The following is a 14,429-nucleotide window of genomic DNA, read 5'->3' on the forward strand; positions in this document are numbered from 1 at the left end:
TAAAAAAATTAAATATAGAAAGAGCGGTGAAGCTACAGTGTTTTCCTATCATCCCGACATTAATGATTTCATTTTAGCGAAACAAAAACACACATTGCCTTATGTTTTTTTTTTTTTCAAGATTTTATTTATTCATTCATAAGAGACATAGAGAGAGAAAGAGAGAGACAGAGACAGAGGCAGAGGCAGAGGGAGAAGCAGGCTCCATGCGGGGACTCGATGCTGGGGCCTCCAGGATCCTACCCCGGGGTGAAGGCAACGCTAAACCGCTGAGCCACCCAGGGCTGCCCCCCATTGCCTTATGTTAAAGTTGCGGTTTGAATACTAGTTTGAATAACTATTGCTTGTTGTTTTGTTGCTTTCTTTTTATCTACTTTATATATATTTAATTTATAGTACAAAAGCAATAAGCACAAGACATTTTTACATGGTTGCAGGTTTCTATATCTTTAAGAATTTACAATAAAATAATTTAAATGAACACTGGGTGATGGGAATTCTTTTTTTTTATTTTTAAACAGATTTTATTTATTTATTTGAGAGAGAGAGCATGAGCAGGGGGAGGGGCAGAGGGAGAAGGAGAAGCAGACTCTCCACTGAGCAGGGAGCCTGATGCAGGGCTCCATCCCAAGACCCTGAAATTGTGACCTGAACAGAAAGCAGACACTCAGCCAGCCAACTGAGCTAGCCAGCTGCTCTGGGAATTCCTTTTTTCTTTTCTTTTCTTTTTTTTTTTAAATAAGGAATGTTTTTTTTTTTAGATTAGAAAGCAAATTTTTATTGAATTATTACAAGAAGTGGAGATAAAAGGAATCTTTAGTAAGCATAATTCAAATACCAAACAAAGTAAAGCATTAAAAAGTACAGGAGAATTTTTTTTATGAATGATGCAAAATCCCAAATAAAAATATTATCAAACAGTAGCACATTAAGAGAATAATACATCAACTGGGATTTATTCCAATACCACAAGAATAATTCAATAGGAGGAAATCTACTAATAACAAGGATGCCCTCGGAGCACTTACAATAAATTAGGAACAAAACAAGGATGTGCTTCAGAATCACTCCTCTTAAACATGGTCTGGGAGGTATTTGCCTGTTGTCCTGAGACAAGAGGAGAGTAATGAAGCATAAAAATTGGAAAGAAGGAAGAAAAAATTATAATTATTTGTCGATAATATGGTTCTTTGCCCAGAAATTCAAAGGGATCAAATGAAAAACTGTTTCAAGCAGTAGAGAAACAGCGATGTGACAATATGTGTTTAATATGTGTTATTTTAACAACTAATTAGAAGATACAACAGGAACAGGATCCTATTTGCAACAAAACTGATGAAATAGGGATCCCTGGGTGGCGCAGCGGTTTGGCGCCTGCCTTTGGCCCAGGGCGCAATCCTGGAGACCCGGGATTGAATCCCACATCGGGCTCCCGGTGCATGGAGCCTGCTTCTCCCTCTGCCTGTGTCTCTGTGCCTTTCTCTCTCTGTGACTATCATAAATAAATAAAAATTAAAAAAAAAAAAACTGATGAAATATAATTTCAAGGAGACATGCCTTTGACTTTCTTGCAATTTACATATATTAAGTAATAAACAAAGGGTTGAGAAATTGCTTGAACTTTGAAGAGACCTTGGGATAGTGCGTTTCTGGTGTTTACAGTAAGCCTGCAGGTGATGGAGCTCAGAAGCTGTTTCCTTCCTCTGGCAGAGCTGAAGCTGACCCTGGACTTGGACTTGACCTTCCCAGGGCCATCCCTCCTCTGTTCATGGGGGTGGGCTGGGCAGTGACATCTGGCGGTCCTCCATCCAAGGCCCGCCCAATTCCAGGAAAACATCTCTGTTCCCAGAAATGCCTCCACAGGTCTTGCCTGACTATGGGTGTTCCCTCACTGGAATAAGTGGGTCAAGGTCGGAAATCCAACTGCCTGCCCAAGGACCAGTCTCTCGTGCTGGACGCTCAGGCAGCATGGTCAATGTTCACGACCTGTGAAGTGAGAAGAACTTTGTGAGGAGCCCAGGGACATGTGGTGCTGCTCTACTGTCTTGGGGGGTACAGCAGGAAGACCTGGGGGCTTGTCCTTGCTCCACCTAAGGAGGGATTTGGGGGGCCTTAGGTGGAGTGTAGGGTGGGGCAGATCTTGCCAAGGCCCCTCATGCTCTGACATCTCCGTTGACCTAGGTGTCTTCCTGGGGCTCTCGGCTCAGCCGGACCTTCTCGTAGATAGTATAGACTGTTGGGGTGCACTCAGAGCTGAGGGGATGGCCGCCACTCCTCTCCATGTCATTCTGTGACTCAAGCAGAGGTGCTTGTGGTCAGCTTCAAAGAATCAAGCACAGAGGTCACTCAAGCTATTACTCTTCAGGTACTTCCTGTCTCAACTGTGGTAACCCCAAAACATAGCTCAGCGCAGACCTTCCTCTTGAACATGGCAGTCTCTGTCCTTTCCCCTGGGTGCTACCCCTCTCCTCCCCCTCCCCCCAGGCCCCCACCTTACTCCCTTGGTGTCTCCCTTCCCCTAGCTGACGTCACACCCCCACCCCTTCCTGCCATATTTTCCCCTGAGCACGTATCACCACCTTACGCTTCACATTTTGCTCATTTATTTTATTTGCTATTCTCCCCTCACCCTACCTAGAATGTATATTCTCAGAGGCCAAGGATTTTTTGTTGTTTTGTTGGCCTCTGTGTCCCAGATCAGAACAGTGCTGGGATAGAGTAGACACTCATTAAATGTTAGTTGGACAAATCCGTAACCCACCTTAGCCACTCTCATTGCGAGAGTGCTTTGAAAGACCACAAAGTGGCAGATCAAGGTATTATTCCTGTAATCTGCATTTTGTAAAAGAAGAAACTGAACCCCAGGCACTAGTTTTGTCAGGTCAAAGGCGAAGTCGGCATGAGAGCCTCACACCCACTTCTCCCAACTCCGCTCCTCACGCCACCCCCATCTCTCTTCTGTGCTTGTCTCCCTGTGTCCTGGGAGGGAAATAATTGTCTTCATCAGGCTGGGAAGCTCCCCAGGGGCAGAGAGATGGAGGGGGCAGGGCTGAAGGTCTGGGTGAGAGGTCACCTGAAGCCCCATATTGTTCCCTCCCGTGCTCCTCCCGTGTGGGTATTGGGATTAGGGTCTACTTCCTGAGCTCCCTGTGGCATGGGTCAGATGGGAACATAACTCAGAGGGGCTGAGATGGAAAGTCACAGAGTGACAGGTGCTGAGACAGTTGGGGGACCGTGCACAGCGCACTCACCTGGGAGCAAGGAGAGCCGGCTCTACCTGGTGCCACCATGATTTCCCTCCTGCCCTCCTTAGCATTCCTTCTGGATCCCACTTTCCCCTACCATAAACTGCTGGGATCTGTCCAGGGGATTTCTAAGGTCCTGGTGGTCTGTGGGTCAATGATGCAGACCTGTCTCCCTTTGGCAAAGTCAAAGGATGGGAGAGGAGATGACCCAGCCACGGCTGTCCTGGGAGTCCAGACAGTGGCTCTATTGGCTTTCCCTCTGCTCGATTTTAGTCCAGTGGTTCCCAAAAGTTGGAGCCATCACTTGGGAATGTGTTAGAAACTCAAGGTCCCAGGTCTGCCCTAGAGCTGCTGAAACAAGCTCAAGGGGGTGGGGTGGGGGGCAGGAAGCAATCCCCCCAGGTATTTCTGATGTGAGCTCTGTCTGAGAACTGGTGCGTGGCCCCTGCTCCTCCAGCTACTACTGCCTCCAGGCCTTCCCCTCGATGAATCATGCTATCTGTGACCATTTCCAACTGAGGGCCAGTAGCACTGAGATGTCCTTCAAGGACCTAAAAAGGAAGCCTTAATACAGAATCTGAGGCAGGTCAGGGGTGGGTGCTGTGGGGAGGTGGGGGACGGGCTTCACTGATGCTCTCTGGGACCTTGGGTCTGCCTGGTCCCCAGGCCCTGCCAGAGTCCCCCATTCCTACTTGCCTTGGGTCTTCCATGGATGACAGTTGCACCTGACAGCCAGTCCCTTACATTCTTGCCTCCCCCTAGGGCTTGAGTTTGAGTTTGTGGGTGGTGGTGAATCCCTCCAGGGCAGCCTGGGCTCTCTCCTGCTCCTTCCCCTGCCAAGTCATATGCCCTGGGGTCAGTCACTCACCTCACTGAGCCTGTCTCCTTCCTTCTCCTGCTCCACCATCCTTCCTCCCTGGGTGGTGGTGAGGACTTGATGAGATTGTGTACGTATGAGTGAGGAATCATCCTTGTCACTGGCTTCCACCCTTTACTCTCAGTTCCAGACACAACACCCATATTGTCCAAAGCAAGGGTTGGACCAGAGCCCGATGAGAAGCAGAGTGCCCTGGACTGGCTGGCACTCACACCCATGGAGCACAAGTTGGCTGACGTGCTTTGATTCCTTTGGACCCACCTTGTGGTGTCTCAGGAGGCTCATCTCCACGTCGGGATGGCAGTGGCTGTTGGCCCCACCAGTCTGCAGGCCAGCAGGTTCCTCTGTGGGAAGGGCCTGGGGAACACCGGCTGAGCCTGGCTCTGTGGGCAGCAGAGTGGGCCGGCCTGCACACAGCACATGCACAGCGAGAGCACATGGGATTGAGATGACCGCTCATCAGCCCCAGAGTAGGGCAGCCATTGCTCCATGGGCTGAAAGGTCAGGTCCCAGGCCTCTGCTCCCCCTTGCCTCCACCATCTTTCTGGGCATGCACACAGTCCTTACCCTCGGTACTGCTGGGTCCCAGCCTTGGTTCAGCACCCGGATAGTTCACAGGAGAGGTCAATAAGCCCCATCTACCAGCCTGGCCCCCTCCCAGGGAGCAGGGAGGCCCTCCAACCACTGCCCTCCCCCACTGCCCTCCCCCTCAGGCTCTCCCTATCACCTACCCCTCCTGGACTGCATCTTCTTCCTCATGCAGACGTACACTCCACCAGCCAGGCTCATCATTAGAAGCGTGGGCAGGACACCTCTCCAAAGCCATTTGTGGTCAGGAGAACCTGCCATCAAAGGCTGGTGTCAAGGGGCACCTGGGTGGTTTAGTGGTTGAGCATCTGCCTTTGGCTCAGGTCATGATCCCAGGGGCCTGGGATCGAGTTCACATCGGGCTCCCCGCAGGGAGTCTGCTTCTCCCTCTGCCTATGTCTCTGCCTCTCTCTCTGTGTCTCTCATGAATAAATAAATAAAATCTTAAAAAATAAAAATAAAAAGGCTGGTGTCAAATGTGCCCCTATCAGGCCTGTTGGGCATGTGAGGGAGAAGGGGGGACCCCCTGGCTCTGAGCCTGTGTCCCACATGCATATCCTTGCTGCAGCCCTGGCAAGTTCCTGCACGCTACCAGGTCACCCCACTGGTCCTTCTGCCAGGCTTTCTGTGCCGCTTCTTCCCAGAGACCTCAGAGGTTCCCAGCAGCCATATGTGCCCCTCATCCCCACAGCCTGCCCCTGTCCTCCCCTGGCAGACTCCCGGGAGAGAACCAGTCTAGGAAGGGGAGAGGATGCAAGGCTCTGGGGCTGCCAGCGCATGTTCTGCTCACGGTTTGGGATGTCTTTCCCACACTGCCACAAGAAAACTGCTCATACTGGAGAGCCCAGCTCAGGTGTTCCCTTCTCTGCGATGCTTTCCCAAGTCCTGCAGCAAGTACTCAGTTTTCTGCCTTTTGTATTTGAACCATATAGTTTGTATTTGCCTCAAATTCAGCAGCTGTCATGCAGCTTCATGTTTATACACGTACTCCTCCTTGTCCACGAACTATTACCTGATGTTTATTGACATGCTGTGTGTCACATACTGTACTGATAACTTAAACAACCCGAAGAAGTAGATATAATTAACACCCATCTCAAACAAAGGCTCCAGAAATTCAGTAACTTGTCCAAGTTACACAGCCAGGATGTGGTGATGCCTCCACTGCCCTGCAAGTTCCTTTAGTGCAGGCTCATGCGGACTGAGGCTTCCCTCCACCTAGTACATAGTGCCTCTTGGCCTGGTGTGAGGATCCATGCTAGGGGGCTGAGTAAGGACAGGGCAAGGAGGAGCTTGCACAGAGGTGGGGTGTCAGAGCTCAGGAGGACCCTGGTGGGACAGGGCAGCCACATTGATTATTAACCTCCTTCTTTAAGTACACTGTTCCTGTTCTGTGGTTCTTGGCATTTTAAGAAATCAGTCAGGGCTCTTCCCTTATCTATCATGTACTACTGTGTATACTCCCTTCCTATATGGCCAAGGGGACCCCTGAAGCAGACGTGGAAGTGTGGTAGCTGGCTGTGGTGACTGCAGGTGCTCACACTGCTCCAAGGAGCGTTGAACTGTGGTTTATGCACTCAGAGGTGGTAAGCACCCTCAGAAAGGTCATGTCTAAAATGAGTAAAAAACCAGCATTTATTAGCCTGAAAGGACCTTAGCATCCAGACCATCTGGATCTGGGGACTTGAGATCCCAGGGCTGGGGGCAGAAGCCCTCCAAGTCTTCCCATTCCCTGACTGCATCTTCTGACAGGGTCACCCTTCCTGAAGCTGAAAAGGGAGTGCCCATGGGCCAGTCCCACAGGCAGGTCCTGGGGACACAGCATCTCCAGGCACTGGTCCAGGTTCCACGAAGACCCTGTGGCCATGCACCTGTCTCTGGGGTTCTCCACAGAGAGCCCCTCCCACGGCTGTTCTGTCCCACTGATTCCCTGAGCCCCCCTGGTCACGCCCTGCCCCTGCCAGCCCTTCCCAGCAGGTCCCACTCACCCCTGACCAGACAGATGCTCTGCAGGGTCAAGGTGGCATTCTTCTCCTCCACCGGGTTGCTGACCAAACAGGTGAGGTAGCCATTCACCTGGCTCAGGGGCAGGCTCAGGTTTACATTCCTGGAGCTGGGGGCTGGCCTCAGAGCCCCGCTCTGCTCCAGCTCCCTGGGGAGGCCCTCAGTCAGCCAGGTCACTGTCCAGTTCTCTGTAGATCCTGGGGTCTCACACTCCAGGCTGACCTGGCACCAGCCCGCTGGGTTGATTGGTGAATGAATCACAATCTGGGGGTGGGGGATGGGCTCTGGGGCAGAAGGAGACAAAAGAGAAAGCGAGGTTCAGCATTGGAGGACATGGCAGGAGACCCGCAGGTCCACCAAGTGACTCAGCGGTGGGAGGTTCCTGACTATGGCCCTGGGGAAGGTTCCTGACTACTGCCCAGGGGCTCTGACTCCCAGCCCAGGGCAGAGGGCTGAGGCCCTTCCATGCTCAGTTGTGTCAACAGAATTCAGTGATCATGATGAGTGTGATAGTTCTTTTTTAAACAGGTTTCTTGTATTTATGTATTGGAGGGAGAAGGGGAGAGAGAGCTAGGCAAGCAGGGAGAAGGCCGAAGGAGAGGATCTCAAGCAGACTATGCGCTGAGAGCAGAGACCGACGTGGGGCTCGATCTCATCACCTGAGATCATGACCTGAGCAGAAATCAAGAGTCGGAGGCTTAACCCACTGAGCCACCCAGGTGCCCCCCAAATTCTATAATAATATATATACATGGTGATTATACAGGTGATAAGAATTGTATCTATTCTCATATGTGCAATAAGCACCACATGAGAGGAGTTGGGGATACAGGGGAAAAACACGCTGAAGTTCTTGTTTTATTTAGAGAAAGAAGAAATACTGATTATCTTTAAATGTTGCAGTATAAATTTAAGATTCGTGTCCACTAGGATTAAAGTGCAAGGTGGGATAACTTCCAGCACACCAGAGACGATTAGATTGACGAGAACGCTATCCACCCGAGTAAGGGCAAGCCAAGGATGCTGACCAATGGTGAACAGAGGCCATGAAAGGTCAGGAGCAGGTCCACCGTGTAAGCCTGAACTGTGTCTGAGGGCAGGACGCCCCCCGATTACACACAGACCCCGCCTCGATCCTGCAGCCATGTGCTCGGCGCATCACCTAATGACACAGAGAGATTGAAGAGACAGAGACGGAAATCCGTCCACAAGGGCAGGTCAACAACATGCTGGCAGGTGTGACAGTGGTCACCGTGGACAGAATACAGATTCAGGTAGCTGACACGAAGCAGGCCACACGGAGAGAGTTTCTTCCTGTGGACCTAACAACAGCGCCTGGAGATGGAGAGATGTTAGAAAGTGAACCAGAAAATCCAACCAGACTCTGCTGGAAACCCCGGGGTAAAGGACCAAATGCAAAAACAAACAAACAAACAAACAAACAACAACAAAAAGCTACTTAATCCTTTAAAGTAGTTTCTAAAAATAGCTGAATTAACAGGTAATAATTTAAATATAAAATCAAATGGGGACTCCTGGATGACTCAGTGGTTGGGCGTCTGCCTTCAGCTCAGGGTGTGATCCTGGGTCCAGGATCGTGTCCCATGTTGCGCTCTTTGAAGGGAGCCTGCTTCTCCCTCTGCCTATGTCTCTGCCTCTCTCTCTGTGTCTCTCATGAAAAAAATAAAATCTAAAAACAAACAAACAAACAAACAAACAAACAAACAGAATGTCTGTTACCAAGTGCTGGGGGCACACACAGACATATAGAAGCTTATGCTTTTAGGTATGAATTTTCTCAGCAGTTGGATTATATGAATGTTACACGCTCTTTTCAACAGATGAGGGAATGTGAATCAGGCTTGAAGAATCAAAACTCTGAGAAACTTGAGGAGCATTTCTGTAGGTCTCCTTTACACATTGCTGACATCTCCCTAGAGAAGAGACACCTGCTGAGTGCCTGCTGGGAGCTGTGGAAAGCCTCAGGCAGGTGCCACAGAGGGCAGGGCAGGCCACGGGGCTGCCAGGTGGAGAGGTCACCACATCCAAGTAATTCCAGTGAGAGGGGGAGAAAGATGGTCCAGGAAAGGACCGGAGACAAGAACATCTATCCACATGCAGGGAGGGGTGAGGGATGGGCAGCCCCCCAAGAGCCCCCAGTATCCATGAAGGAGGAAGAGAGGGCCAGCCAGGTGTGGTGAAGGGAAGCACAGGTGGAGGGGGGCACGGGGAGGGCAGTGATGGGTCTCCCCTCCTGGGGGTGGGGTACTCACTGGTCCTGGGGCTCCAGGGGCCAGGCCTGGGTCCCCTTGTGTCCTCCACTTGCTCTAGGACAGGCTCTGTCCCACAGTCCTCCTGGGGAAGTGGGTGCAGGGCAAGTGGTGGAAAGTGTTTTACCAATGTCGAGTTTTTTTTTTTTTAAGGTTTTATTTATTTATTCATGAGAGAGAGAGAGAGAGGCAGAGACGCAGGCAGAGGGAGAAGCAGGCTCCATGCAGGGAGCCCGATGTGGGACTCGATCCCAGGACTCCAGGATCACACCCTGGGCTGAAGGCGGTGCTAAACCACTGAGCCACCTGGGCTGCCCCTAGTGTCGAGCTCTAACACTCAATCTCCCTCCTAGGGTTGTTCCTCACTGTTCTGATGTCCAGGTTTCCTTTTTTCTTTCTGCCCAGCTTTTGGGTCACTTCAGAATTTTTAATTAGTTTTTGACCAACCTGTTAAGAAGATTCTGACACAATTTTGTATTGCTAATAAACTATTTTGCAGTACTTTGCAATGGAAAATAGTGTTTTTTTTTTTAATCCTTTTGGATGGCTTCTTTCCCCTGCTCCATTTCATGTGCTGCCTATACTTTTCAAGACATTTTAGCTACTTTTCCCTAAGAGGAAATCTTTAAAATTTAGCCTTTATGGTTAAGGCATCAAAAGAGATGCAAATATTCCTAAGGAAGTTTTGATTTTATTAAACCTGTTTAGGCCAACATACTTTAAATCAAGTGATTATTGGAATTCCTGAGTGGGCTTCACCTTACCATATACACAGAGTCTAAAGACTTCCTTCTGGGATTTTCCTGTGTGGAATTTGACATTTGCTGTATACCATCCACTCATTTCCGTACTGAGATTCCTGATGCTCAAAACTGCCATCTCTGTCAGGGAGAGACTGCTCCTGAATTTTCCTTCAAGCTCATACCAGTCAGGACCAGAGTCATCAGGCTTCCAGGACACCAGGAACTGTTGTTTCTCGGGCTCAGATTGCCAACTCCACTCAACCTCTCGGACATTAGGAGACAAGGAGGAGATCAGGTGCAGCTGGACAGAGTCCCCAACGGTCCTTTCCAGGGTGTGGGAGGAGCTGGGGTCAGCCGCAGTCTGGAAGCTTGGTGAGGGAATAGCTAGGATGGGGAAGAAAGAAGTGGACAGGAGTGACGCTGCTGTAGCACCTGCTGTCCCATCACATCACTGGCATGCTTAAAGAGGAGGAGCCTCTCCTGTTTCAGAGCCGAGGAAGCAAAGCTACAGAGGTGCTTGCTCAGCACGGGCCTTGCCTAGGGCACACAGCGTTGGGTCAGGCACATGTGTGTCACCCTCCCAGCTCGGGCACACTCTTTCCCTGCACCTGATACCCAACGTGCTCTTTGCTTTAACCTGGGGAAACACCTGGCAATATGGAAGCTGATAAATTATGACCCAACTTTCCCTTTGGTTGTCTATGACACAAGAAAACCATTTCAGCATGTCTGCTATTGCCCTGTGTTCCTCAGCACATGGCAGCAGGGTCTCAGGCCCACCAGTCCTGTGACACTGTTCCTCCTTAGGTCACTCATGACCCTCTACCATTAGGCAACCCAGTGGTTACTGTCAGTGCTGGTCTCACGTACCAGTCAGGTGACATGTGACCATCGTCTTTTTCCTGCATGCTCCTTGTCTGGTACAGATCTGTACTCCGTTGGACCCTTAGCCTGCCTTGGGTAATCCATGCTGGGCCAGCTTGGCATGGCTGAGGGTGCTGGGGATACAGTGGTGACCGAGGACACAGTGGGGACCAGTGCCTGCTCTCACGGAGCTCCCATCCTAGTCAGGGAGCCAGGGCAGGGAAGCACCAACACCACATGATTTCAGATCCATAAAAACACAGAAAGGGACTGGCACAGATTCCTTACCTGTTGCTTGGCCAGTGAACTTACTTCTCACATTTGGGGAATTGTCTCCTCATGAGCCAGAGCCAACATCCCCCCAGAGAAGCTGGAAATGCCGGGTACCTACTGCCCGGCATCCTTTGCAGCTGAGATGACACAGGACCTGGGCTCTGGGGTCAGATGCCCCCACTCCAGACTTTCTACCTGGAGCTAGTGCCATGGGAGCCAGGGTCACAGGGTCAGTGCCGCTGACAATGACTGTCACCTGAGGCAGTGGTGGCAGCAGTCCTGCAGCCAGGCAGGTGTCCAGACTCAGTGATGCTGGGATGAGAGCTGTGATGTCTCTGTCAGGAGTCACAGACCTCCAGTGACTGGACCAGCTCTGGTGGTGTCACTTCCGGTGTGGATGGTGGAGGGGCAGGTGGTGGTCACCTGGAGCCATCTAGGGCCACCTGCACTCTACTAATATTACATTCAATCAGTTCATCTCTGTGCTGGTAACCAGGAACCAAAGTGACACTTGGGATAATGCGACACCATGCAGGTGGTTTGGTTAGAGGTGTGGGGTGTGGGTGTCATAAAGAAAGGCCTTTAAGAGTGGTGACAATTAAGGTGAGTCCCGGATGCTGACAGGACAGAATTAATTACTCCAGGCATAGGAAGAACGTGTGCTAAGGTCCCAATGCAGCAATGATCATGGTCGTCATGGGGACAGATGAAGAGCCAAGGCTGGAGCAGAATGAGCAGAGCCTATGTTTTAAATAGGCTCGCTACACAACGTGGGGCTGTAACTCACAAACCTGAGATCAAGAGTCAGATGCTCTACCCACTACAGCACCCAGAAGCCCTAAAAATTATTCTTTGAGAGAAAGAACAAGGGTAAATTTGTTCAATCAACTTCAATTCTTGATAAAAATGAGTTCATCATGAAAGCAGCACTGCGCAAATCTGCTTGACAACAAGATTTGTTCCCAGGAAAGAGTCTTGTATCTGTCAGTGTTGAAGGACAGCAAGGACATCCCTGGGACACCCACCTGGCCCCAGCTGCGCCTCTGTCCTCTCCCAGCTCAGGGGACTCCCGGCAGCCTGGCTGTGGCGGCAGGAGAGGTGCCGTCCCCGTGGCTGAGGCAGGGACACTGGGCCCTCCTGGTCCGTCACGGCCAGCCCCCGGGATGGAGGGCAGCCCAGAGCACACATGTGGGGCTGCTGGAGGACAGGGGGCTCCCGGGGCCCTCCTCTCGCTGGCCCGCTCCCGGCTCTCTGACACTGGGGACAGATGCTGTGCCGGCACAACACGGGCAGCGCTCTGGGGACACGGGGGGAGAGCCTGGATGTACCTGCATCTCCCAGAGAGCCCCAGCAGGGCTCCCTGACGGCTCACCACAGGCTCCCTGACCCGGATCAGGAAACCCCAGCATCTGTGGGCAGAGGAGGAAGTAGACTCAGATGGGCAAGGAAACTGGGGTGAGGGCAGCTGTTCCCGGCAGAGAAACACAAATGTCATCATGTTCCCAGAGGCTGGGGTGGAGCGGAGGGACAGTGACAGAGCACAGTTCACTCTTGCCAACAGCAGACACCAGTGGGGCGGGGGGACCAGACCTCGGCTCCTCCAGCCCTGCTGCACCTGAGCTCTGGAGGGTGATTCCCACCTGCTTCCTTCCCGGCCTTCTGAGCACGTCCTTGTTCCCTGTCACCAGCCCACCTCCCCACCAGCGCGGCATCGTCCCCACTTTCATGCTGACCCACGTCTGTGGGAACCTGCCCTCTGGACGCTTCCATGGTCTCACGGCTGCAAGTGGAACAAAAGGAATGTCTGCGCAGGAACTTCTGCATGATGGGGTCTTCCCTGGGCTTCCAGCCCAGACGGGGAATGACCAGGGACACGGAGTCAACGTGGGAAATGGTCCCCAGTCTCTGGCACATCACAGGGACCGCCAGTAGCTCTTCGGCATGACACAGGTGATGGGGAGACATGAGAGTGCCTGTCCTACCCCTGTCACTGCACTCGGGATCTCAACATGAGAGACACAAGCATGTTCATCTCACAGGCAAGAAGGGTGACCAGAAATTTCAATTTGCATCTGTGTGTTTTCCTGTGAGGACGACTGTCTGTCGTGCTCCTGCCCCTGATCTGTCTCTTTTCTCTGCCCCCTGTGCTTGTGCCCTCTGCTCCTGTAGTGACGATGGAGGTGCCTCTTCTCTCACTGATGTGCAAGGGGACCTGAGCTTTTTTAAAAGTACCCACAGTGTTACCTCTGTGTGGAGGGCAGAGGGGTAGGGAGCACGGAGAGCCTGGGAACTTTGCTACCACAACAAAAATCTTCTGGCCAATATGGGGCAGAACCAGACCGAGTGACCCAGTGGGTCCGACCACAGACTCAGCCCCCTGTGGGCCAGTGGGGTGCCGTGGGGACAAGGGTGGGTCCAGGCCACATAGTTGGAGCCTGGTTCACATGAGGCTGCCTGCAGGGCACCCCCTACCCCCACAAGAGCCTGGAAATGGCTTGTAACCCAGGAAAAGGTCACAGGCAGTTAAGAAGGGAACTTCCCTTTCCCTGCCCCACCCCACATTTGCAGAAGATGACAGCTCAGCTGTCCCTGATGCCAGGGCAACAGGAGGCTGTCCTGGTCCGTCACTCACACGCGTGCCCTCAGCCTGGGAGCTGGGACACAAGCAGGCTGGGGACGTGGGGGGGGGGGAGTGCACACAGGGCCTGAGTGTGTAGACACAGCCCCGAGGATAGAACAGGATTCTGGACAGTGAGACTGATGATCTAAGATGCTCCCCGCCCCTCCAGAGGAGGCCAAATAACTGCTGTCCTAACAGAGGGTTGACAGTGGATTCCCCAGCCTGGGGAATCTGAGGGCATCTCCAAAAGGCTCTAGTCCCCCTCTTCTCCCTCAACACTTCCAGGCCCTAGAGAAATCAGGATGTTGGCAGCAGCAAGCCTCCCCTGCTCACCCTCCTCCCCCACCCCTGCCTCTTGGCCCCGCAGCCCACACCCTCCCCAGAGCTGCCTCTCTGAACTGTCACTTACCCAGGAGCAGGGGGATCATGAGCATTAGAGCCTGGGAAGGGAAACAGCGGCCCCACAGGGACTCCATAACTGTAGAAAGCAGAGAACACCCTCTTCTCCCTTTTGCCCCGCCCTGCCTCCTAGCCCTCCTTCCGCCCCTGCCCATAAGAGCTTGGTCCCTCCCTCTCTCCGCCCCAAAGCTCAGGCTTTATATCCCCTTTTATTCTCAGCCCGCTCTGGTCTTGTCAGCAACAGGCACACAATTTGAAAACTAAGGGGGTTTCTGATGAGATTAATCCATGTAAATTAGATAAAATTTAGAAAGCATAGAAAAGTATACAGAAGAATAAGATCATACCTAATAATGCATATCCAGGAAAGGTTTCCCCGGGCACTGCAGTCACACCCTGCCGAAGACAGGGATTGACAAGCACACACCCGGGCACAGAGGGACGAGGGATGACCCAGGCTGCCCCCGCTTGTAGCCTCACCTGGTCCCTGCTGTCTCCAGACCCCTGCTGGCTCAGCTCTGCAGAGTGGATGCCACCCATTGGGTC

At 52.0% G+C, this 14,429-nt stretch overlaps 1 protein-coding gene across 10 annotated transcripts; it reads right to left on the reverse strand.

Annotated features, from left to right (window-relative positions):
* Nucleotides 1-748: 748 nt before the first annotated feature.
* LOC140635418 (CD48 antigen-like) lies at nt 749-14,012 on the reverse strand. 10 transcript variants are annotated; one of them, XR_012032744.1, is made up of 8 exons: nt 13,894-14,012; nt 9,749-10,111; nt 6,699-6,998; nt 4,854-4,964; nt 4,384-4,529; nt 4,114-4,161; nt 2,178-2,319; nt 749-1,986 (listed from the first exon to the last, which is right to left on the reverse strand). XR_012032744.1 is itself a non-coding variant. In XM_072830066.1 (8 exons), the coding sequence occupies exons 1-7, from the start codon at nt 13,958-13,960 to the stop codon at nt 2,178-2,180; spliced, it is 1,146 nt and encodes a 381-aa protein (XP_072686167.1). In that variant the 5' UTR covers nt 13,961-14,012; the 3' UTR covers nt 749-1,986. The 10 variants fall into 10 exon arrangements, 9 of the variants coding, with proteins under 9 accessions (XP_072686167.1, XP_072686175.1, XP_072686174.1 ...); XM_072830066.1 differs by having other exon boundaries at nt 2,178-2,288; XM_072830074.1 differs by adding an exon at nt 12,193-12,273 and having other exon boundaries at nt 749-2,288; nt 9,910-10,111; nt 13,894-14,006.
* Between the last annotated feature and the right edge of the window lie 417 nt (nt 14,013-14,429).

This window comes from Canis lupus, chromosome 6, assembly GCF_048164855.1.
Source record: "Canis lupus baileyi chromosome 6, mCanLup2.hap1, whole genome shotgun sequence".
Lineage (NCBI taxonomy): Eukaryota > Metazoa > Chordata > Mammalia > Carnivora > Canidae > Canis > Canis lupus.

Excerpts from the sequence above, each read along its gene's own strand:
- LOC140635418 (XM_072830066.1), bottom strand. The coding sequence starts at position 13,960 with ATGGAGTCCCTGTGGGGCCGCTGTTTCCCTTCCCAGGCTCTAATGCTC. Across the intron at positions 10,112-13,893 it reads CATGATCCCCCTGCTCCTGG|CTATTCCCTCACCAAGCTTC; the intron begins GTAAGTGACAGT and ends TCCCCATCCTAG. Across the intron at positions 6,999-9,748 it reads CTTTAGACTCTGTGTATATG|AGCCCATCCCCCACCCCCAG; the intron begins GTAAGGTGAAGC and ends CTTCTGCCCCAG.